The 26,407-nt window shown below is 46.8% G+C and overlaps 1 protein-coding gene across 1 annotated transcript in view; it reads right to left on the bottom strand.

The window, feature by feature from the left end:
- NXF1 (nuclear RNA export factor 1) overlaps nt 1-26,407 on the bottom strand; it is a 466,191-nt gene that overhangs the window by 305,092 nt on the left and 134,692 nt on the right. Inside the window, exons 3-5 of the mRNA XM_086938121.1 lie at nt 23,419-23,578; nt 22,863-22,946; nt 22,669-22,773 (exon numbers count right to left, since the gene is read on the bottom strand). Of these exons, the coding sequence (XP_086794247.1) occupies nt 22,669-22,773; nt 22,863-22,946; nt 23,419-23,578 (349 nt within the window). The remainder of the gene's footprint in view (nt 1-22,668; nt 22,774-22,862; nt 22,947-23,418; nt 23,579-26,407) is intronic.

Below are 26,407 nucleotides of genomic sequence, written 5' to 3'. Positions count from 1 at the left end.
TTCAACCTAAAGATATGGACATACTCCATACTGCTTCGCTTATTTCTCACTTTATAGTCAAAGACTACCTTCCTATTCTTCCTCTTGGGGCTCTGGTGGCAAATTTGGGTGTGAGGGGTAAAGGGAGAAATTAGCTCTGTGTATTCCTCTTCTTGCGGACATCCGCTTCAACAGATTCTTAGGAGTATGGTATGCCTGCAAGGAATCACATTCATTTCTTCCTCTTTATTATAGACTCAATTTTAGCCTTGAGTCAGCGTTATTTTACCCTTTTTTTTCCCCAAAAGATTTTTGCTTGGGATTGACACAATTTTCAACTTCAAGCCGTTCTCATCAGCCCATGTTCCCCCACAGTCTCGTTCACCTTTCGAAGTGGGGGCCAAATCCAAAGATTTACCGTCAAAAGTCTCTTTTGACTTTCACTCCTAGGGTTCCTTATGTTTGTGCACTTCCCCCACCCCCTAGCTTTTGGCTTTGGTGCCATGTGACTTACTCTTCCAGGACCTATAGTACTAAGGTTTTGGCTCAACCTTATTGCAACCTCTGAAGTGTTAACTGGTGTTTTCATGGCTAGCTGTCTTTCGATGTCTTTCAAAATCTTTTTCAGTTTGACCTCCGTATTCAACTGAAATTAGGCATGTGTGTCACAGCCCCCATGCAGTGGTCCTACGGTAGGCAAAAAATGCACACCTCTTGGCTATCTTTGTATGCTAACTTATGGTGGCACTTCGGGTAAAAATCGGCAAGGAGCATATGCCATACCTTCTCTCCTACTCGGACTTACAGGTTTGCCTTCTCATGGGAAACACCTCTAATACTTTCAGTATTCTGCGTTCTTAAATGTTTTTTGCTTGGCATCAGCAATACTCTAGTTTTCCTCACATCGTCCATGTTTTTCCTCTTTCTTTCATTAAAACCTTTGAGTTCTTCAGTGACTGCGGAAAAGGAAAATGCTACTTACCAGTATGCATCTGTTCTTGGCATGTAGAGCTGCAGAGTTGTACACTTAGCATTAGATCGCCACCTGGTGTTGGGCTCGGATGATTGCATGTTGTTGTCGTCTTGGAAGAAGTCTTTGTAGACACGAGATAGGTGACTCCTCCCTTGGACGAAAGTGCGCATGGGCATCGGATCCATCCATAGATTGTTTTTCGCCATGATGGGAAATGGAGGTATTAGAAGTAAAGAAAAAGATGTCCATGCGTGTGCATCTAAGTAAGATAAAACTGGAACAGAGACAGGTCCCGGGGAGGTGGGAGGGTGTGTACAACTCTGCAGCTCTACATGCCAAGATCAGCTGCATACTGGTAAGTAGCATTTTCCGTTCGAGGCATATGAGCTGCAGATTGTACACTTAGCATCGATTGTGCAGTACTGTCTCCCCTAGCGGTGGTCGCCTGTATCCGTTGCAGTAGTTTGAAAAAGATTTTTAAGGACAGCTTGGCCTACTGCAGCTTGCCGCTTGGCTTGCACATCAACACAGTAGTGTTTAGTGAAGGTGTGTGTTGTAGACCATGTTGCTGCTTTGCATATGTCTTCTAGGGGTATGTTTCCTAAGAAAGCCATAGAGGCTCCTAATTTGCGTGTGGAGTGCGCTCTAGGAGGAACTGTTAATGTACGTTTTGCTTTTTGATAGCATATTTGTATACATTTTACAATCCACCTTGCAATTCCACCTATTAGAGATGGGGTTGCCTTTATGAGGTGAGAAGAAAGACACAAACAGTTGTTTTGTTTTTCGAAAAGACTTAGTTCTATCTATATAGTAGAGAACAGCTCTTTTAACATCCAGTGTATGTAAAGCCCTTTCCGCTACAAAGTCTGGGTTTTGGAAAAACACCGGTAACTCTACAGATTGATTTAAGTGAAAAGGACTAATGACTTTTGGAAGAAAATTTGGATTTGTTCTTAGAACCACTTTGTTACGATGTAGTTGTAAAAATGGTTCTTGTATTGTGAAAGCTTGTATCTCACGTACTCTTGTTAGAGAGGTAATAGCAATAAGGAAAGCTGTTTTCCGCGTGAGGAATTGCAGTTCATATTTATGTAAAGGCTCAAAAGGGGGTCCCATGAGTCTTGTAAGAACAACGTTTAGATTCCATACTGGAGAAGGTGGCAACCTGGGTGGGATGATTCTTTTTAATCCTTCCATAAATGCTTTGATTGCAGGTACTTTGAAAAGAGACAGATGTCGGTTTTGTAAATATGCTGCAATTGCTGCAAGGTGCAGGCGTATGGATGAATATGCCAAGTTACACGATGAATATGCCAAGTTACACCTTTGTAAATGTAAAAGGTAGCAAATGATATTTTGGATGGAAGCATCTAGGGGATCAATTTGGTTATTGTTGCAATAGATGGCAAATCTTTTCCATTTAGCGGCATAACACGCTCTGGTAGTAGGTCTCCTAGCCGCTTTAATGATGTTCATACAGTCTGGTGGTAGGTTAAGATAACCAAACTCTAAGACTTCAGGAGCCAGATCGCCAGTTGATTTGGGTCTAGATGTCGGATGTCTCCATGGTTCTGCGTTAGCAGGGATGGAGTCAGGCGTAACTTTTGATGTGGAACTAGAGCGAGGACTAGCAGTGTGGTGAACCACGGTTGGCGTGCCCATGTGGGAGCTACCAGGATTAATATGAGAGACTGTTGTCTGAGCTTGCGTACTACTAATGGAATTAGTGGGAGAGGCGGAAAAGCGTACGCAAATCTGCCTGACCAGTTCATCCATATCGCATCGCCCTTGGACAGCGGGTGTGGAAACCTGGCGGCGAAGGTTGGGCATTTTGCATTTTCGTGTTTGGCGAACAGATCTATGTCTGGATGACCCCACTTGTGGAAGAATGGTTGAAGAACTTGCGGATGTATTTTCCATTCGTGAATTTGTTGCGTCTGTCGACTCAACAGATCTGCTATCTGATTGTGAACTCCTGGAAGGTGCTCTGCCAACAGATATATGTTTTGTGGAATGGCCCATCTCCAAATGTTCTGTGCAAGCTGGGACAGTTGTAGAGAGGGTCCCACCCCCTGTTTTTGTATATAGTACATGGCTGTCATATTGTCCGTCCGGATTAAGACAGCTTTGTTTTGTACTTGTACTTGAAATGTTTTGAGTGCTAAGAATATTGCTAGCAGCTCCAGATGGTTGATATGGAACAATGTTTGTTGATTGTTCCATTGACCTTGAGTTGTATGATGTAGGAGATGGGCTCCCCATCCTGTGAGAGATGTGTCTGCTGTGAGCACTAGTTGTGGAACAGGTTCAAGGAACGGCCGCCCCTTTGTTAAGTTTTTGGTGTTCCACCACTGCAGAGAGTGATGTGCACGGCTGTCCACCAACACAAGGTCTGTTAGTTGACCTTGAGCCTGGTTCCACTGTTGTGCTAGACATTCCTGTAGCGGACGCATTTGCAATCTTGCATATGGTACTATGAAGATGCAAGATGCCATCATGCCTATTAGTCTCATGAACACTCTGGCTTGCAGAGATTGTTGGTGTTAAAAGGTTGTGACTAAGGCTTAAATGCTCTGTATCCTCGCCGGACTGGGATAGGCTAGAGCTGTAGATGTGTTTATTGTAGCCCCTAGATACTGATGTATATGAGAGGGTTGCAGGTGCAACTTGGTGTAGTTGATTGTGAACCCTAAGTCGTGCAACGTTTGAATTGTCTGATGTGTGTGTTGGACACACTGATTGAATGACTTGGCTTTTATGAGCCAATCGTCTAGATAAGGGAATACATGTATTTGTTGTCTCCTGAGATGTGCTGCTCCTACTGCCAGGCACTTTGTGAATACTCGTTCTGCCGTTGTTACTCCGAATGGAATGACTTTGAACCGATAGTGTTGTCCTTCCAGTACAAACCTTAGGTACTCTCTGTGAGCAGGATGTATAGGAATGTGGAAGTAGGCGTCCTTTACGTCTAGTGTTGTAAGGAAATTGCCTTGTTGTAGCAAAAGTGATCATATGAAAATGGTCTGATTGTATGTACTGATTGAGGGGCCTGAGGTCGAGAATTGGTCTTAGTGTCCCGTCCTTCTCGGGAATTAGAAAATACAACGAGTAAACCCCTGTTCCTTGTTCTTGTAAAGCAGGGGTCTTCAAACTGTGGGCCGCGACCCCCAGGGGGCAGTGAAACGATGGAAAGGGGGTCGCGCCTTCCCAGTCACTCTGCCCAGGCCCAAGGGCTTCAGCCCCCCTTCTCCCGGTCTGTGTCTCAGCCCCGGCTGCTGCAGTGCAGCTCGAGCTGCTGTGGGATGGCTGGGCAGTGTCTGTAGTCTTATCTCCAGCACACACGAGTTTTTGACAGGTCGTTAAAGACCATTTGCATATTTACATGCCTTTGTAAACAATTTACCAAGACTTCGGGTTTTTTCTGGTTCCAGTACCCCCTGGGTTCCCACTCTGCCTATTCCTTACATTTAAACAGTTCTATCAAGCGCAGCTGTGAATAAAACTCCCGGAAGGGAAGAATGTCACAGTTCAACAACAAATGAAATTAACTAAGAACAGAAAAAACATCTCAAAAGGTTTTTTTTCTGTACACCAAGGGGCGGATTTACAAGCCACTTGTGCCACTTTTACGTCACGTTTCCCATGTTAAAAGTGACTTAAAGTGGCGCAAGTGGCTTGTAAATCTGCCCCAAAATGTTTTTCACTTTTGCCAATTTCTATTATAAGAATAATTTATCTTATAAAAACATTATATAGAAGTCACATTGCATCTCAGCACTCCAACTCGTGAGAATTTGGTCCTGTGGATGTGCTGGAGATGTAAAAAAATGAAAACACTGAGGGGCAGGTTTACAAGCACCTTACGCCACTTTTGCGCCACCATTGCGTCACTTCCTGTGATGCAGCGGCGGCATAAAGCAAGCGCCATGCTGCGGGGGATTTATAACGTAACACATCTAGGGAGCTATGTCACGCTGTAAACGCCTGCGCCACATGTAACCTGCGTTACGTTTCATGTGGGCGTACCGCCGCCGGGTGGGCGTTCCGGCGCAGGAATGCTTCGGAAAAGTGCATGAGTGAAATCTACAAGATTTCACTTAGTCACATTTTTGACCCCTCTGCGTCAAATCCTTCCACCTGCTTGAAGCAGGCGTAAGGTGTGACGCACCATGTGGAAGATAGGCCGGGTTGGCACAGTGCTGGAGTGGCGTCGCGCCCACGGAACAACTCAAGCACTGCTCCAACCTGAAGCCGCCAGATGCGAAACGCATCTTCCTATCCTTGCGCCATGGCATGCCGCATTGTAAATGTGGCGCAACAATGGCATTGCGTGTCACACTTTTCTCCCTGCTGATTTCCAGGGATGCGCCAGGTAACACAAATCTGCCCTTAAATATGTAGGCTTAGGAAACCATTTGTTAACTTGCGGCACTGGCAGAGCCATGAATCCAGGCTTTTTGCCCACTCCTGCTCTGGTACCAAAACTTGTTGTGCTGCCTGGACCAGAGCTAGAGTTTGATAAATATGCAGATTCTGCCAATAGGATTGGAATTTTTTGTCATGAGGGGGTCCTTACACCTGAAAATGTTGACAGGGGGGTCTCGGCATCCAAAGGTTTGAGGACCTCTGTTGTAAAGGAACTATTTGTATTGCGTCTTTTTGTAGAAGTGACAGGACTTCTTGTTTGAGCAGAGTCAGGTGTTCTGTAGACATTGGAGGGTGCCTGGGTGGTATGTGTGGAGCTGTCGCTGTAAGTTCTAGGCAGTAGCCATACTGGATAATCTGTTTTACCCACTTGTCTGTTGTGATGGAGTTCCAAAAAAGGCAGGAATTGTGTTAATCTGCCCCCCCACAGGTGTGGAATGCTGTTGGTGGAGCAGAGGGAAGTCACTGTTTTGTGGTGGAAGAGGTTCGATTATTGTTGTTACCCCGACCTCTTCCCTTGTTGTTACTGCCTCTATATTCGCCTCTAAAATATCCCTTGTTAGAGGATGTTTATGGTCTAGATTTGAAGGATGCTGTATTGTCTGCCCCAGTTTGTTTGGAGCCTCCTCTGTAGAAGGAGCGACAAAAGGAACTTCTAGCTTGTGTGGACTGTAAAACTCCCATAGATTTGGCAGTCTGTATCCTTCTTCATCTTTTCAAGTGCAGTGTCTACTTCTGGTCCAAACAATTGGTTTTGATTAAATGGTTGATTTAAAATGGTAGTTTGCACTTCCTGTTTAAACCCTGAAATGCGTAGCCACGCATGTCTTCTAAGTACAACACTAGTGTTTACAGCTCTAGATGCAGGGTCTGCTACATCTAGTGCGCACTTGATTGAGGCATTTGAAATTAGCTTGCCTTCTTGTAGAAGGTCATTTGCTTGTGCCTTATATTGGTCAGGTAGATGGTCTAGTACACGGGTACTCATAGTACGGCCCGCGGGCCAGGGGCGGCCCGGCAAGCCTTCCCTGGCGGCCCGCGGACCGTGCAGACATCGTACCCGTGTTTGTTTTTTAAAAGAATCTCAGCAAACACCCCTGCGGCAGCGCGATGCAGAGACTCTCTGTGAGGGCCGGGCGATTTCCGTCAGAGTGGGGCTGCAGGGGCCTAAGAGCTGAACAAAGCCTCATTAGCATGCGAATAATCTCTTAAAGAGGTGTGAAGTGCTCGGGTGCGGCTGGCTGGCTGTGTGTGTGTGCCCAGAAGCTGTGTCAGCCCGGGCACACACAGGCATGGTGAGATGAAGAGGGAGAGCGAGGCAGACAGACAGAGCGAGAGCGAGGGAGAGCGAGAGCGAGGGAGAGCGAGAGCGAGGGAGAGCGAGAGCGAGGGAGAGCGAGAGCGAGGGAGAGCGAGAGCGAGGGAGAGCGAGAGCGAGGGAGAGCGAGAGCGAGGGAGAGCGAGAGCGAGGGAGAGCGAGAGCGAGGGAGAGCGAGGGAGAGCGAGAGCGAGAGCGAGGGAGAGCGAGAGCGAGGGAGAGCGAGGGAGAGCGAGAGCGAGAGCGAGGGAGAGCGAGAGCGAGAGCGAGGGAGAGCGAGAGCGAGAGCGAGGGAGAGCGAGAGCGAGGGAGAGCGAGAGCGAGGGAGAGCGAGAGCGAGAGCGAGGGAGAGCGAGAGCGAGAGCGAGCGAGAGCGAGGGAGAGCGAGGGAGAGCGAGGGAGAGCGAGGGAGAGCGAGGGAGAGCGAGGGAGAGCGAGGGAGAGCGAGGGAGAGCGAGGGAGAGCGAGGGAGAGCGAGGGAGAGCGAGGGAGAGCGAGGGAGAGCGAGGGAGAGCGAGGGAGAGCGAGGGAGAGCGAGGGAGAGCGAGGGAGAGCGAGGGAGAGCGAGGGAGAGCGAGGGAGAGCGAGGGAGAGCGAGGGAGAGCGAGGGAGAGCGAGGGAGAGCGAGAGCGAGCGAGAGCGAGGGAGAGCGAGAGCGAGGGAGAGCGAGGGAGAGCGAGGGAGAGGGAGAGCGAGAGCGAGGGAGAGGGAGAGCGAGGGAGAGCGAGACAGGGAGAGCGAGGGAGAGCGAGGGGGGAGACAGAGCGAGGAGGGAGACAGAGCGAGGAGGGAGACAGAGCGAGGAGGGAGACAGAGCGAGGAGGGAGACAGAGCGAGGAGGGAGACAGAGCGAGGAGGGAGACAGAGCGAGGAGGGAGACAGAGCGAGGAGGGAGACAGAGCGAGGAGGGAGACAGAGCGAGGAGGGAGACAGAGCGAGGAGGGAGACAGAGCGAGGAGGGAGACAGAGCGAGGAGGGAGACAGAGCGAGGAGGGAGACAGAGCGAGGAGGGAGACAGAGCGAGGAGGGAGACAGAGCGAGGAGGGAGACAGAGCGAGGAGGGAGACAGAGCGAGGAGGGAGACAGAGCGAGGAGGGAGACAGAGCGAGGAGGGAGACAGAGCGAGGAGGGAGACAGAGCGAGGAGGGAGACAGAGCGAGGAGGGAGACAGAGCGAGGAGGGAGACAGAGCGAGGAGGGAGACAGAGCGAGGAGGGAGACAGAGCGAGGAGGGAGACAGAGCGAGGAGGGAGACAGAGCGAGGAGGGAGACAGAGCGAGGAGGGAGACAGAGCGAGGAGGGAGACAGAGCGAGGAGGGAGACAGAGCGAGGAGGGAGACAGAGCGAGGAGGGAGACAGAGCGAGGAGGGAGACAGAGCGAGGAGGGAGACAGAGCGAGGAGGGAGACAGAGCGAGGAGGGAGACAGAGCGAGGAGGGAGACAGAGCGAGGAGGGAGACAGAGCGAGGAGGGAGACAGAGCGAGGAGGGAGACAGAGAGAGGAGGGAGACAGAGCGAGGAGGGAGACAGAGCGAGGAGGGAGACAGAGCGAGGAGGGAGACAGAGCGAGGAGGGAGACAGAGCGAGGAGGGAGACAGAGCGAGGAGGGAGACAGAGCGAGGAGGGAGACAGAGCGAGGAGGGAGACAGAGCGAGGAGGGAGACAGAGCGAGGAGGGAGACAGAGCGAGGAGGGAGACAGACCTCAGAGCGAGGGAGGGAGACCTCAGAGCGAGGGAGGGAGACCTCAGAGCGAGGGAGGGAGACCTCAGAGCGAGGGAGGGAGACCTCAGAGCGAGGGAGGGAGACCTCAGAGCGAGGGAGGGAGACCTCAGAGCGAGGGAGGGAGACCTCAGAGCGAGTGAGGGAGACCTCAGAGCGAGTGAGGGAGACCTCAGAGCGAGTGAGGGAGACCTCAGAGCGAGTGAGGGAGACCTCAGAGCGAGTGAGGGAGACCTCAGAGCGAGGGAGGGAGACCTCAGAGCGAGGGAGGGAGACCTCAGAGCGAGTGAGGGAGACCTCAGAGCGAGTGAGACTGACCTCAGAGCGAGTGAGACTGACCTCAGAGCGAGTGAGACTGACCTCAGAGCGAGTGAGACTGACCTCAGAGTGAGGGAGACATCAGAGTGAGGGAGACATCAGAGTGAGGGAGACAGAGTGAGGGAGACATCAGAGTGAGGGAGACATCAGAGTGAGGGAGACATCAGAGTGAGGGAGACATCAGAGTGAGGGAGACATCAGAGTGAGGGAGACATCAGAGTGAGGGAGACATCAGAGTGAGGGAGACATCAGAGTGAGGGAGACATCAGAGTGAGGGAGACATCAGAGTGAGGGAGACATCAGAGTGAGGGAGACATCAGAGTGAGGGAGACATCAGAGTGAGGGAGGGGGAAGGAGAGAGAGGGAGACAGCAGTGCGGCCCTCGGACACAAACCACCCTGTAAATTTGGCCCCCCGAGAGAAAGTTTGTGAGTACCCATGGTCTAGTAGTTTCTCTAACTGATCATAATGAGCCCTATCATATCTTTCGAGGAGGGCTTGTTTATTAGCTATGCGCCATATGTAGGAAGCTTGCGCAGCTATTCTCTTGCCTGAAGCATCTATTACCTTGGATTCTTTGTCAGGTGGGAGTGCCTCACCTGAAGTCTGTGAATTTGCCCTTTTCCTAGCATTTGATACGACTAGTGAGTCTAATGGTAGTTGTCCTTTAATGTAGGCTAGATCTGCAGGTGCAGGCCTATATTTTTTCTCAATTCTAGGGTTTAAAATCCTAGTACGTACAGGGTCTTTAAATATCTCTGGAGTAGGTTTGATGACCCCTTTAATCATGGGAAGAATTTGAACAGACCTTTGCGATTGTTCAAATGTGTCTAAGAGAAAATCTTCCTCTGCCTCATCAGAATGCATAGTGACCCCATGGTAAATGGCAGCTCTGTTCGACAGGTGACCAAAACCAATGTTATCCTCTGGGGGAGAAGGTTTTGATAGGTATGACTGTGGGTCAGGAATATCTGGCACATCCTGTGGGTTTGGGTACTCCCATACTGTATCATCTATAGGGTATGGGAAAGGTTCATCTATATCTGCCCCTCCACCTAAACTATACTCATCATCATGCTGAGGTGAGTGTGAGGCTAAAGGAGGAGAATGTGAAGGAGATATCTGTGGAGAAATGTAAGGAGGAATAGGAGATGAAGGAGAAGGAAGTATAGGAGAAGAAGGGTGCATAGGAGATGTTGCAGAGTCCTTCTTCTTGGTAGGAAATACAGGTGTGGATGTTGCATCTGCCTTCCTCTTCTTGTGTGGTGTAGTAGATCCATGACCTGTTTTTGGGTCAATGTAGATCTTCTTTTGCAGAGGATCTGGTTGGAAAAGGTCTTTTCCTTGTGGAACCTTTGTCGGCGCCAATTTTTTCGGTTCCGGACGAGGTTGCGGTCTTTAGCCTTAGGAGGTGTTACAATGTCCTTTGGCGTAGTTTTCGGCACCGAAGGTGTTGTTTTCGGTGTCGTGGGCTGTTTCAAGGACTTGGGCGCATCGGAATCAGGCCTTGTCGGTTTCGGTACCGAAGACGATGGCTTCGGAGTGGAAGCTGGTCTCGTCGGTTTCGAGGCGTCAGACGCTGGCTTCGTACCTTTGTCTTTAGAAGTCGACGGTTTTGGAGTCGAGACTTCTTTCGGTTTCGGTGCCGAGGGGGCTGGTGGAATCTGCACGTGCGGTTTGCTAGGCGCAGAGCTACCGGAAGGCTTAGTTATTTTCTTCTGAGCCGAGCTCGATGGCGGGGCTGTCGAAGTAGATTTTCGGTCGCGACTGGGCCCCGAAGGCGGAGTGTTGACCTTTGCCTTCGATCTAGGTGCTGTGTGTGGTGCAGGGGCAGTAGTACTAACGCGCTGACCCGATGGTATGGAGTCATCTGAGTCGTCTGCCTCTGATACGATCTGGAGATCATCTGAATCTTCTTTGGGAACAAGCGGAACCTCCTCGTCGAAGATATCCACTGGTTCAGGAACGGATTTCTGCATGTCATGTCGACGGGCCCTCCGATCTCGGATGGTTTTCTTGGATCGGAAGGAAGCGCAGGCTGTACAACTGGACTCGTTGTGGTGAGGAAAATGAAATTTTACATGGCTAATATGTCCCCTGCGTGTACCCCACCGTTTAGTATATGTGCATGACACTCATGCATTTTCCCTCTATGGCCACAATAATGATGCCTCTGCATTTGCGTCCTGCATTAGGATGCCAGTCATCAAGATTTCCATGAAAGAAATGTTAATTCTGCACCGAGGCCCATGTTGCCCATGTGTTTTGCATTGTGCACGTTTAATAAATATCACGAAGAACCCTTTTGTGGCTCAGTTGAGCCAGGACCCGAATTAAGGTTTTCTTGGCTCAAGACACTCTGAAAGCTGCTGCTACGTATCCCTGACCTTTCACATATTTCTGGCTCAGCTGAGAGAGGCCCCGCACGGGGTGCCAAGACAGTATTTTGCAAACACAGTTATCTGCTTGCTTTACAGAATCACATTCCTGCCTAGTGAAGAAAGTAAACAGAACCCGTCTTCAGAGATAGGAACTAGCTTTTCTGTCTCCGTTTCAGTGATTTACAGAGCTCTCATCCATAGAAAGCCCAAAGCCCCCACGCAATGAACAGAGAAATATATGCCCACACTGGCTCGTGGTGATGAGCGACCTTTTGCTTCAGATAATACATCCCCGGACCTAAGATATCAGATATCAGATATTACTAGATGTATAGGTCGCCCTGACACTGAAGGCCTCTCTACTAGACCGAAAGTCAGCTCCCCCCAGCTTCCCCCAGTTGCATGTCAATTGCACGTCATGACCAAGTTGCGCACACAAGTAGGGCAAAGGTTCCAGCTGGCCATGCAAACCCCCTCCATGTATCCACCCACCTATGACACCCCTATGACTCAAAGTGCACGCCCACATGCTCTTATCTCTTTCTCCTGCTCCGCCTGGAGTCCTCCTCTTTTCTCTATGTACGAGAATAATGTATAAATAATGTACTCTGTGAATAAACTTCAGATGACGATCCTTCCTGAACCTTAGTGGTGATGGAACCAGATTCTCCATTAACTCGAGTTATTGAAATAAAGCCCTTTTGAATCGGACACCACGGATTCTGCCTCTCATTTAATGCATGACCCTTTGTTTAAGTATAGAAATTATGACAGGGTAATATATTATTTACCACATTAATCTGGCGCCCGAATAGGACTAATCTCCTTCCCCACGCGCCGGCGATGTAGGTCCAGCCCTTGCCCCCTTCTACATCCGTGACGGACTTCAAAGTGTACACGCCAGCGGGACTTCCTGCTTACTCCCTCAGGCCCACGAGGAGGACGGACTGCGACCAGGCATCCACACGAGGCGGTGAGGATTGCGGATCATCCCAACCAGAGCCCAAGCTGTGAGAGAGCAAGGTCCGAGGTTTCCGGAGGCCCACCTGTTCCATGACGCATGCGCAGGCAGTATCAAGTTTCCGAGGCCTTCAAGTTCTGCTTCCCGGTGAGTACCACTAGTGGGAACGCATTAAGTACGAGACAGGTTCATTTATTTGAGCTCGGTAAAGACGTTCCCGTTCATACGAGCACGGTAAAGACGGGTCCACGGTTAAACGTGGGCACGGTAAAGACGTGTCTCTTTACGAGACCGGTATGGCTGTACTGTATTCCAGTGCATAAAGTTAACTGTTTTCAAGTACATGTATCTAGTCAAATTGTTATCTGTTTTAATGTTTTAGTGCCGTAGTGTGAATGATTGTTTCAGTCGGAGTATTTTTGTGTGTATTGTGTTTTCATTGAGTTAGTTTCAACATGCCACTGTTTTCTAAGTTACGTCAGATAGGGACCAGGAAAGGAATACTAGAAGAGTCAGTTAACATCCCGCCTAGAGACACACCTGGCCATTACATGTATAACAAACATGGGCTAGAAGCCATTTTGTTTTTAGAGTTATGGGTAGAGTACACGAAGGATTTAGAGGAAAAGTACAGATGGCCCATCTCGGGGACATGGGATTCTGAATGCATTATGAGAGTAGAGGAAGCGCTATGGAAAAAGAAATCAAGACCAGCACAGAAAGATGCCATTGAATTATGGCGCAAAGAGTCACATAGGAGAACTGAGAAAGAAATGCATCAAGCAGAAAGAGCTAGACAAGCAGGGGAAAAAGCCAAAGAAACGGAACTGTGGGAGGAGGGGGAACGGGTCAAAGCAGAACAGGCTGATAGAGAAAGAAACACCATCGTTGCTGGTATTTATCCCGTCCTCTCAGAAGAACTAGCTAGAGTGACCCCCTCCGAAACATCCCGTAGGTCACACCCGCCACCACCTGTACCCTATAGAGCACGTAAAATAAAGCTAACAGCCCCTGATGCTTTTATTGCCTCCTATCTAGAGGAGCCCGCACCAGACTATGTAAACGCAGAATTCCCTCCGCCCCCAACAGCGGCTCAGCTTCAACAGCTCCAGCAGGTCGTGAAAGACGACGTAGGACAAGGGGCAGTAGGGGGTGTGGGGCCACCGCCAACTCCAAAAACTCCACGAACCCCGCCAACGCCACGAACTACGCAAGGACTAGGGCTACTACGAACACCACAGCCACAATTGACGTCAACGCCATCAAAGTATTCCGTAACGATCCAACGTTGTATATACGATCCGGTACCAGGGGAGGGTTCAATGCTTGTGTATTCACTAAGACTAAGACATGCCGCCGACTATTTGCTCCCATTACCAGATATGAAGGAACACCTAGATAAAATATACCATTTCGTTAGAACGGGGGAGGGATCCGAGTGTATAGAAAAGGCTATGGAACACAGAAAGGTCGAGGTTAATTACGTCATTCTACGTTTTTTGATTAACTGTCTGGTCAGGGAACAAGACCAACAAGACAGATGTAAGGAAAGGTCTGAAAGATTGGAGTGACAACATAGCTGCCGGTCGGCACGATAAACAGGGGCAGATAGAAAGTATGTACAAGAAAATACGAAAGGAGATCTTAGAAATACACCGTGAAGAGTCTGACGGGAAGTATGATTCCTCAGTGGAAGAGAGACCCAGAAGACGAGGAAAAGGACAAAGTGTGTTATGTAGGTAAAGGACGACAGTTTGAAAGGCCCAAGGGCCTCGACTACCGTAAAAAGGGGCCGGTTATAAAAGAAAGATATTCCTTTGAGAATCTATTCCAAGCCACTGAAAAAGCCCTGGAACAACGGATAGAGAGTGAGCGATTCCAGACCCCACATGAAAAGGAATTGGCCCGGTCAGCCGTCCAATGGGTGTCCAATTCTAATATATACAGTGATGATATATTGGCCCAGACTTTCTTGAGTCTTCCGCCGAACGAACAGCGTTTGGCTTTTATTTACATGGTTCAACATCTGATAACGTTGTATGAGAGTCAATATTCTGATCCCGGTCCCTTGCATAAATTACTGGACGACATACTTCTAGAAAGATGGACAGGCCTAGGTACTGAATTAATAAATGTCATTTTAGATAAACGTCATAAGTACTTATCTTCTCTGACCACATGCATGCTCCCTGCCCCACACCACGACAGAAAGAACATGTACATAGACAGAACCCCCTACGAGAGGTCCACCCCGTCAAAGACGGGGATGGTGCGCTTCAAAGAGTGTATGTTTACACTCCCTTGACAAAATTAGAAATAATGGAAATGAAAAAGATGCTGCCTTGCCATGACAAAGATCCGGGGGGTTCCACCGTGAATTAAAGGTCATCCTCCGCATCGGAGATTACACGTATGCTGACATCCTGAAATTATTGAAAGTACTGTTGCCTGCGGGTATTTATGAAAAGCTTAAGGAAAAGGATTGGGAGGTGGGAGAGAAAAAGTTAAGTTGGACAGTATTGGAAACAGAGTATAAAGCCAGGCTCCCTGGGGTTGGTCTTGGGAAAGAAGCTCAAGCACTGCCTGAACTCCTGATACAGGTTTTACCGAGACTATTGACTACTAAAAAGGAAGATTGGGATGCTATTTCAGCCTGTAAACAGAAACAAGACGAGGACACAAGTGATTTCTATTCCCGATTCGAGAAATGCTTTTCTATTAATAGCGGCCTTAAGCCCAGTAGCGAGTCATATCCACATCTTTTTGTGAGCAAATTAGTAGAGAATTCCTTACTACAGATCAAGAATAGAGTACTGAAGGTTGAGAGTACTTGGCAAGCAAATAGTCCTTCGCAAATGTTGCAAATGTTACAATATCACCAGAACAGGATTAGAGAAGAACAGGATCATGAACAGAGGCGCATGAAAGACACAAAAATGAAAGTGCTAGTTGCCCAATCAGTGCCAGCCAACACGAACAAATTTGCCAGAAATAACACGGCACCTGTCAAAGGGAACTGTAATTATTGCAAGCAACCAGGTCACTATGTAAATGAATGTGCTGTTCTGAAACACAATATAGCTACAGGCAAGACAAAAGAGCGACCACATGTTACCAGGCAGAATAGCACCCAACAGAATACAAACCAGACAGTAGCAAATTTTCCACCCCCACCGCCGACTGTCCAAGCCACACAGCAAATGTATCAGTACACGCAGTCAGACTATCCAGAATACCAACAGTTCTCATGAAACAGCCTAGAGAGGGAAGTTGGCTTGCCCCTTATTGAGGTTCCTGTAGATCAAGAAGGTCCTTATGTACATAGTTGTGTATTGGGAAAAGACAGAAAATTTCTGATTGACACAGGGGCGAGCAGAACTACCATCAGCCATGATGAGGTTCCAGGGGCACCACTCTCAGGCTCACAGAATATTTCCCTGGGATTTTCAGGAAAGCCTATTGTTAAAGAAGTATCGAAACCAATCTCCCTTGGAGTTGGTCCATTGTCACGTACCACAGACTTGCTACTTACTAAATCATGTCCAGAAAACTTGCTTGGCATAAAGACATTGAAAGAACTAGGAGCAGTTATATGTTGTTCTCCGGAAGGAGTACGATTGTTTTTACGTGATTTTAAGGGACATTATGTGATGAGAGATTTTGACCACAGACTCCAGAATGTACCACAGCACTTATGGGCACAAGGTCCGACTGACGTAGGTTACATGGACATAACACCATACCGTGTCACTGTCAAAGCAGGAGTAGTACTACCACGTATCAGACAATACAAGTTACCACCTGATGCCGTAGTTGCCTTATTGAAAATTGTTGACGAACTCATTGCACACGGGGTGGTAGTAGAGACTGACTCGAATGTATGTAACTCACCTGCGATTCCTATTCTCAAACGAACAGACCCTAATGCACCACCAGTTTACAGACTAGTTGTTGACCTTCGAGAATTGAACAAATGTATAGTACCACAATACCCAGTGGTCCCAGACATTTCTTCATTATTGACTGCTATTGATTCTGAGGCAACATTCTTCACTGTAATTGATTTGAAGAATGCTTTCTTTAGTGTTCCCATTCATCCAGACAGCCAGTACTTATTTGGATTCAGTTTAAATGGACGAAGCTTTAAATTAACGAGAGCTCCTCAAGGTTTCACAGAGAGTCCTAGCATATATAGTCAAGCATTAAAGAGACAGCTAGACAGTATTTACATGCCTGCCAACACCGCACTGCTCCAATACGTTGACGACATACTGATTACTGCTCGTTCAGAACCAGACTGCGAAAATGCATCACTGACAGTTTTACACTTTCTGGCTGACAAGGGGCACAAAGTGTCCCCTTCAAAGTTACAATTCTGTGCACAGCAAGTGGTGTACCTTGGAAACTTGCTGTCCAAGAGGGGTAGACAGCTGACACAAGAACGTATTCAGTTAATTTCTAACCTTACACAGCCCAAGACACAAAAGGAAGTACGTGCCTTCATTGGCCTCACTTCATACTGCAGACAATGGATTCCCCAGTATGCCTACCTAGCCAAACCACTCATACAGTTGACAACACAGGAGGCAGCGTCTTCGACTGTCCTCCCTTGGACACAAGAACATACCTTGGCATTTGAAGAATTAAAAAAGAGCCTTATGTCAAGCGCCAGTTTTAGCGACCCCTTGTTACAGCAAACCTTTTATGCTTTTTGTGACTGAGCGAGAGGGAACAGCACTATCTGTCCTCACACAAGATCAAGCAGGAAAACACAAGCCTTGTGCTTATTTTTCTAGTACACTGGATCCAGTTGCACAGGCTCTGCCTGCATGCCTGAAATCAGTTGCAGCAACAGCTCTAGCTATAAGACAAAGCGACTCGATTGTATTAGGCCATCCTCTGACAGTACAGGTACCACATGCAGTGGAAGTTCTCCTGAACAGGACACAGACACAACACTTGACTGTAGCGAGACTGACAGGATATGAACTGACGTTATTGCAGCCACACATAGAGATCAGACGATGTAACATTCTTAACCCCGCTACACTTTTGCCCACAAGTACAGTAGACACCGCACCACATGACTGTGTGGAAGTAATGAATACAGTAACGAAACCAAGACAAGACTTGACAGATGTTGCACTTCCAGACCCTGACCTGACACTTTATGTTGATGGTTCATGCATGAGAACAAGCACAGGAGAGTTAGTGGCAGCGTATGCAGTGACCACTGCTACTGAAGTCATAGAGACACAGAGAATAGACACATTGTCAGCACAAGCAGCAGAGCTCATCGCTCTGACACAAGCCTGCATAAGAGCCAAGAACTTGAAAGTGAACATCTATACAGACTCACAATACGCCTTCGGCGTTGTTCATGACTTTGGAGTAATATGGAGGGAGAGAGGTTTCTTGACCTCTCATGGTGCCAAAATTCAGCACGGTCCGCTTATTCAGGCTCTGTTAGAAGCAATACATTTACCTACAGCCATAGCTGTCATGAAATGCAAAGCACACATCAAAGTTACAGACACCATTTCCCAGGGTAATGACCTGGCAGACCGAACAGCTAAACTGACAGCTCAGACACCAACAGACACGACTAAGACAGAGGTACCGATACTGACAAAAAACATGACAGTCAGGGATCCATCACAATATGTACTCGACATACAGACACATGCCACTTCAGATGAAATAAAGAAATGGACTGAACAAGGAGGGGTCCAGACTGCTCAAGGTTGGATGACTAAGGGCAAAGCTACATGGTTTCTCCCAGACTCTATGGTACAAGTAATCATAAACACAGCACATAGTCCAGCACATTTAGGAGAGAAGGCAATGCTAGACAGCTTACAGGATATCTGGTTTAACAAGCACCTGCGTGCAGCAGCGAAACAGAAAGTACGTACCTGTATGATCTGTTGCCAGTTCAATCCAGGTAAAGGCATTCCGGTGGAACAAGGCGGATTTCATCCTCCTGACCACCCTTTTGAAGTCCTCCAGATGGATTATATCCAAATGGACAGATTTAGAGGTTACAAGTATGTCCTGGTAGTTGTGTGTGCACTATCTAGATGGACAGAAGCGTACCCAGTCTCAGATTATACTGCTGTGACCACCGCCAGGCAATTGGTGCGCGAGTTTTTCCCCAGATACGGATTGCCCCGTGTCGTGTACTCAGATAATGGACAACCCTTCTCTTCTGAATTAATGAAACAAGTATCCCTACTGTTAGGATATAGTTGGAAATTTCATTGTGTAAGACACCCTGAAGCAGCTGGACTTGTCGAGCGCCATAATCAGACACTTAACACAAAAGTAGCAAAGATCTGTGCAGAAAAAGGCGTGGATTGGATGGTAGCATTGCCGGTTGCCCTCTTTCACATGCGTATGGTAGCTCATTCCAGAACAGGCCTATCTCCTTATGAAGTGGTCTTCGGTAGACCACCAAATATGTGGGGTACGCCTATGCCCAAGAAAATAACTGATGTTGACAGTAACATGCTGACAGATTACCTGGCTTCCTTGATGTCTGCACTACTCTTGTCGTTCACAGGTTGCCGCCGCTTTCCCAGACAACACCCAGGTTAAGGACCACGTCATCGTCCCTGGAGACCTAGTCCTGGTGAGAAATTTTGATCAGTCAAGCCCCCTGGAGCCACGTTGGAAGTCGCCGAAGCTTGTGCTACTGACCACGAGGACGGCTATCAAAGTGGAAGGACGAAAGGGCTGGATCCATGCCCAACACTGCAAGCGATTTTACGGAACCCAAGGAACTTTAATAAAGACAAAGGACAATGCCTAAAGATAGTACGGACTTTAAGCCCCCTTTGCTAGAAAAGACTCCACAACAAGAGTATAGGTCCAAGCTAAGATCTAGTAAGTCAGACAGCGTTTAATTGTTTAAGTCCACTAGGTGGTGAATCGGTTAGACAGGTTTTCTGACATGTATAAGATCGCGGACCAGAATAGTAGAAAGAACAGGATGAAAAAGAAGTACTGCAAGATATTACGCAGTAGATGTATAGTAACTCTGATTTTTCTTTCCCTTCTATGCATCACTATAATATGTATCAGCTTGACATTGCATGTTTTCTTTCCTCCTATTGCCTCACATGTACACTTTTCCTTTAATACTACAATAGAGCATACATTTAGTGATCTGCCACCCCATGAACTGTCATATCGACTAGCCCTGCGCAACAATACTTTTATTCGAATGTTGCACCGTTCTCATCAGACCAGCAATGCGACAGATTGCTGGGTATGTGGCCAGCTCCCACCTTTTCAGAAAACGAAGGGAGTACTGCCCTTTTTACCTTTACCGTTCTCCCACAATGGTTCATGCGGAGCATGGTTTGCTTTAATGACATCACTAGACAACAAGTCCATAGGTGACCAGGATGAATGGATATATGGAAATTTGAATAAAGTAATGAATGAGGCATGTTTTCCAGACGATAACGGACTCCCTCAAAGGAAGGGGACCGATCTAGAGAATGAAGAGTACGAGCAAGGAAATGCTTTCCTTAGCTTTATGATTCTGAATGTTCAGCCCAAGCAAAATACAGGTCCACTGTTTATTTCAGTCCTACCAGCAAAAGGTGATTTGTGCGTTAGAAAGAAAGGTTCAGTACATATGGGACACAGCGAGTGTAATGCTGTAGTCGAGTTTAATGATAAGGGAAAGTCTTCTTTCAAAGCATCACGCCATTCCTATTTCATATGCGGTCAGACAGCCTATGTACATCTGCCCTTAGACTGGGGTGGAACATGCTATATATCGTTCCTTCTGCCCCCTGTCTTTCTGGCCCCATCCCATTATCATCGAGATTCACGACTAGATCATGCCAGACAAAGGAGAGAGATCGATTCTCCAGTGATTGATCAGACTGAGACAGCTTGGGAGCAATATACAGATTTCAATAGAGGATTCTTTTTCTTCATAGGCCCCATCCAAAACAGTAAACTCATACGCAGGTTAACAAGAACTCTGGAAGCAGTAGTGAATGAGACTGCATCTGCCCTGGCTAACTTGACCCAGGAAGTCTGCCATGAGACTGGTTGTTCTTCAGAATCGTCTTGTTCTTGACGTCATCCTGGCGGATAGGGGCGGGGCTTGTAGAGTGATTGGCTCTAGTTGCTGCGTTTTCATTCCGAATAACGCGCCATCTGTGTACGCAGCAATAACAAGGCTCCACAAGATTGCTCACGAGATACATCAAGACCCAGGCACATGGACTTGGTCCAGTTGGCTCTGGAGTGTAATATCAGCATAGGGATGGAAAGTGTTGTCGTTCCTAGGAATGATACTGCTCATGATATTCGGCTGCTGTCTCTGTCTGCAATGTGGCCCGGCGATTTGCGGCCTGTGTGCCACCGTCTGTGTTCCCCATCCACATGTCCAAAAGAGAAAAGAAGAACAAATGATGCTTTATGACCATATACAAGGTCTTATGCAAATAGATGTGACTTGAAGGGAACGTAGGGGACAAGGAGGGAATGAGGAAAATGAAATTTTACATGGCTAATATGTCCCCTGCGTGTACCCCACCGTTTAGTATATGTGCATGACACTCATGCATTTTCCCTCTATGGCCACAATAATGATGCCTCTGCATTTGTGTCCTGCATTAGGATGCCAGTCATCAAGATTTCCATGAAAGAAATGTTAATTCTGCACTGAGGCCCATGTTGCCCATGTGTTTTGCATTGTGCACGTTTAATAAATATCACGAAGAACCCTTTTGTGGCTCAGTTGAGCCAGGACCCGAATTAAGGTTTTCTTGGCTCAAGACACTCTGAAAGCTGCTGCTACGTATCCCTGACCTTTCACATATTTCTGGCTCAGCTGAGAGAGGCCCCGCACGGGGTGCCAAGACAGTATTTTGCAAACACAGTTATCTGCTTGCTTTACAGAATCACATTCCTGCCTAGTGTAGAAAGTAAACAGAACCCGTCTGCAGCGATAGGAACTAGCTTTTCTTTCTCCGTTTCAGTGATTTACAGAGCTCTCATCCATAGAAAGCCCAAACCCCCCACGCAATGAACAGAGAAATATATGCCCACACTGGCTCGTGGTGATGAGCGACCTTTTGCTTCAGATAATACATCCCCGGACCTAAGATATCAGATATCAGATATTACTAGATGTACAGGTCGCCCTGACACTGAAGGCCTCTCTACTAGACCGAAAGTCAGCTCCCCCCAGCTTCCCCCAGTTACACGTCAATTGCACGTCATGACCAAGTTGCGCACACAAGTAGGGCAAAGATTCCAGCTGGCCATGCAAACCCCCTCCATGTATCCACCCACCTATGACACCCCTATGACTCAAAGTGCACGCCCACATGCTCTTATCTTTCCCCTGCTCCGCCTGGAGGAGTCCTCTTTTCTCTATGTACGAGAATAATGTATAAATAATGTACTCTGTGAATAAACTTCAGATGACGATCCTTCCTGAACCTTAGTGGTGATGGAACCCGATTCTCCATTAACTCGAGTTATTGAAATAAAGCCCTTTTGAATCGGACACCACGGATTCTGCCTCTCATTTAATGCAGGACCCTTTGATTAAGTATAGAAATTATGACAGGGTAATATATTATTTACCACAGTGGTCTGGCGATAAGCACAGGTTGCAGACCTCGTGGTGGCCACTGTGTGGAAACTTTGCTCCACACTCAGGGCATTTCTTGAACGGCGTCCTTTCCATGAGGTGTAGGCCTTACGGCGTGGACAGGCCCAACGGCCCGCGTTGACGACCGGAATCGAGCTGGTGGAGTCAAAACGATGTTAGCCGATATCGAAAGTAGTTTGATACGTTTTAGGACGTTTTTTGCGTTTCGAAGTGCTTGAAAAGTCTATTTCTAGCCGGAGCGGAAAACTTTCATCCGAACCCAGTGGCGGAAAAAAACAATCTAAGGATGGAGCTGATGCCCATGCGCACTATCGTCCAAGGGAGGAGTCACCTATCTCGTGACTACAAAGACTTCTTCCAAGACGACAACAACATGCAATCATCCGAGCCCAACACCAGGTGGCGATCTAATGCTAAGTGTACAATCTGCAGCTCATATGCCCCGAACAAATAATTTTAATATGGCAATCACACACAGGAACTTCTGGACGTACATCTAATGTCACTGGAGGATGCACATGGCACCAGATAGTGGTCAGTAACAGCCAAGTGCACACACACAAAAAGAGACACAAAATATTCTAGATGTAACCACTAGATTTCAGAATAAAGTACAGCATATTAATCCAGAAAATATTCACACTGCAAAACCTAATATACTTAAAGCAGCTTGCCAAGGATCCCTAAACCAAAGGACTGTGGTAGATGTAACAATCATGTAAATCAACAACACCTTTGTAACAGGATGCTCCAACAGGGATCCTATCATACTTTAACCTTCTTTTCAAAAACATATTTCACAAGCACATAAAAACACAAAAACAAATGAAGCAACTCCAGTTAGTTCAGTTGATTTGGAGTTCCCTTCAGGTGTGTGGGGGAAACACAGTATTTGAGAAACAGTTCTTGTCAGGAAAAAGCAACAGTTGTGTGGGTTTTATCATACCTTGTTCCCATCCGGGTCTGTGATTCTCCCGTTTACCTGTTGCAGAGCACTTGCCACCTGTGCCCCCTCCACAAAGAATATTACTCGCAGATGGCTGTAATGAAACTAAAGTGAAAGAAAGAAGGTGAGCGAACTGTCCTACTGATAGTGGTCTTGTGCCCATTGTAAGAGCTGTAGATTGCAGGGCACCTTACCTCTATAGGGATAATTGGAACACTGCAAGCACTCTGAATAGAAGACAGGATCCAATTCTTATCAAACTTCTTGCCTTGGGGGATCTAGAGTCAAAGGAGAAGACTGATGAAAGCGGCTAAAGGTTTACAGATGTGAAAACCACAGCCATTACATGTTCATCTTTCACACTACCAAACCTTTAGCATATGTCCTTCTCAGGAATTATGTACAAGACAATGCGTTTCCAGATTACCTCTACCACCCCACCCCAATCCCAGCATCTCATAAAAGCTAGCTTCCTTTGCTCCAAGTACAATAACTCCCTCTTGACTCCTTACCATGAACCCTTGTATTCACTCTCAGGTCTATATTAATCTACACCCACATAAGCTGCAGAGATCCCTAATCAACAGGTATAATATAAACTAGCCCAGTCTAAAAGTCCTCTACTGTCCTCTTACAGTTTGACCCACCAGCAGACTACAATCTATCAATGGGGCATTTGTTTCTCCAAACTTACTCCATTCGCCCACTCTCCAGCATCAGAAGCTCATGGCTACTGGCTCCAAACCTTACCGTGACCCTGAACCAAGGGTTTCGGACACTTTTGTTGCCTCCTAGTAGGTCACAGGGAGGAGTGGCTCGTCTCACTGTGATGTGGATATTAGATGGACCACCTTGGTCATGAGCAGCTAAGTCGTCACCATGTCTGTGTGGTCTCTGCCCATAGGGCTTGCTGTGTAAAAAGAGGAATTCTAAATTATTGCTGAACTGAGGTCAGTAGATCAAGGACTAACCTACTTTTCACCAATCAGTCCCTGAAATCAGGGGGCAAAGCACTCTTCGTTAATAAAGAAAAAGCAACTTACCTGTAACTATAGTTCTCCAGTGTTGCAGGATTCATCCATGTCTTCGAGCTAGGGGTCAAGTATAAGCAGAAAACCCTGACAGTCACAGATGAAGCCTATCCACATAATTTTAAAATGATATGAATCTCAGACAATCAGCACATACTTCACCCTTCCTCACATAGGTCCCCAGGTTCAGATTTTGCAGCACAAGTGTTTTTAAATTGAGTGCAATATAGGCGAGTCTGAGGGTGAATCACATGTGAATCTATGAAAGATGCCAATACTGGATAACTATTTCTTTCTCCAATGCTGGGCCTTTCGTAGATTCACATGCTTGAATCAGAGTAGCAGCCGTAACTTCATACAGATAATAGAAAGGGCAGCGGAGAAAAGACAGGTTCATCTTATTGAAAAATAAGACTTAGCGCTGCTTGTCCCACTGCTGCATCTGTCAAGTGTGGAGTCCAGACAATAATGCAGAGTAAAAAGTGTTTATGTTCTTTCATGTGGATGCTCAGCAAATGCCCACTATTGGAACGCCGAAAAATAAAACTGTAGATGTAGACGCACTTCAGGTGGAATATGCTTTTACATTGCCTTGAAGCGGGTATCCCATCTTATTATGGCAGTAGAGTATGGCTGCAGAAACCCAGTGAGTGTTTCAATAGTGGTTGCCCTCTTCACGGAGAACCGCAGGACCATAATAACTGATCAGAGTGCTAGAAAAATGTTTTATCAATATAACATTTTATACATCTTTAAATGTCTAATGTATGAAGTACTCTTTCCACTGCGTTAGTAGGGTTCTCAAAATAAGTTTTTAAGATTATTGGTGTAAGACGCAGGCTCTTTATGTGGTATATCAGAAATAGGATATACCTTATGAAGTGTGTGGGCTCCTACCGTACTCTTCATGGATGGGCTCTATTTATGGCTTAGTCATGGGGGGGGGGGGGTTCACCCAGGTTCCATACTTTACCGTATAAGGGATGCAGTCTCCACTGCATGTTCCATTATATCCAATCGGTGTCTGGATAAGTTTGGTAACGTGGCAGCCGCAATTTTTCTTTCTCTTTCAAATCTATTTTTGTCTGTATGTGTGTGCATATTTAAGTGACTGTATGTTTGTTGGCTTGCATGAAATTTCAAGGGCAATTTTCTGAATTTATCTGTGTGTGTGTATACATGCCTGTGTCTATTGCATATATTTTAGGATACAAATGGCAGCATTTATAAGCACACAATTAGTGATCTGCAAAAGCTTAAGGTTTTCATGTAGTGCACTCGCTCACAAAATTAATTAAATGAAATCAGATTTTAATGAAAACCATTAGCATATTCACAGATTCGCCCCTTTGTGTAATTGCTTGATATTACTGTTCATCATAGGATCTTTAGTAAGTTTAGTCTCTCTGAAGACTACAGCCGCACAGCAACTCATTCCTCGAAATGTCCTTGTGAGCGAAGACATGTTGGCAAAACAGCACGTGCCGTTAAAACACAGGCTGGTAAAACCACCAAATGATTCTAAATCCTGTGAAGCCCGATGCTTTTGTAGGTCAGCTTAGAATTCAAACTACTGCAACTTCAAAAACATCCAAGTGGCTGTGGACGCCTGAAGAAAATATCTGGCAACCTAATGGGTGGTTATTTTTCTTATTAATTGCTGCTGATCAAGGCTCCGATTTTTCTCAGACTTATGAGAAAAAAGCGACCGATAAAAGCTGTGCACATTTTTCTTCTTGATCGCCTCTTACAGCTTGGCCAGGAGAAAACAGATATTGGACGGTGGCAAGGAATGACTAGTGCGCACAGCCAATAAAAGGGCAGTATTTGTTTTGCTGTCTTCCAGTTGAAACTTTTTTGTAAATCTCGTGGCCACAATAGGAAATATTGCGACCATCGCGCTAGTCCTCTTATTTCGCGATTTTTTCATGAATCGCGAACTCGCGAAATGCTGGAGGGTCTGTTTGGAGGACTATTTAAGGAGGTTGCTTGCTTCTGCAAGTGCTCTCCCCAACCCCCTAAGGATCTATGGTCTTATTGAAGTGAACTTTTCCTTGTAAATAGGACAACCCTACATTGAGATTTTTAGACTGAGCCCACCATGGTAAAGCTATTTTTCCATTTGTTTGTTACCTGTATGATTCCTCGAATGATGCCTGAACCTGAAGCCATTCCTTGTCCTCTTGAAAGGGTCGTCGATGAAGACAGCAATGGGGGATCATGGAGATGCACAGGAGATTATGTCTTAAGAGCACATGCAAAGTCTTGGCCATTGAGGTTAGAAGTTATACTCCCTTTGACAGAAAGGTCCTGTGTTGCACGGTGTCTAAACTTGCTCCTACAAATTGTATTTCTCTTAAGGGTATTAAGTAGTATTTATTTTCATTCAAACTAAGCCCCAATTTGTGGAAGATCGGCAAGTAGTCTCTTGTTTATCTCTTTGGAGATTTGAGAGAGTTTCCTTAGACTAGCCAGTGGTTTAGGTATGAAAATATGTTATGTACTTGTTTTCTTAGATTAACTTCTACCGCAGCCAAACACTTTGTCAATATTCCAAATCAGCGGTTCCCAACTTTTGGTCCGCAGACCCCCAGGTGACAGTCCCAGGGGGGGCCGCAGGCAACAGTTTTAAAAGAACTTCAAAGTTACTTGTATATCCAGCAGTTTTCGGGCAAGAATAAAAGTGTAAAGATAACTCTGGAGAGAGA

Source organism: Lissotriton vulgaris, chromosome 9, assembly GCF_964263255.1.
Source record: "Lissotriton vulgaris chromosome 9, aLisVul1.2, whole genome shotgun sequence".
Lineage (NCBI taxonomy): Eukaryota > Metazoa > Chordata > Amphibia > Caudata > Salamandridae > Lissotriton > Lissotriton vulgaris.
Note: the sequence above shows the minus strand (reverse complement) of the source record. Positions and strands in the feature narration are given on the sequence as shown.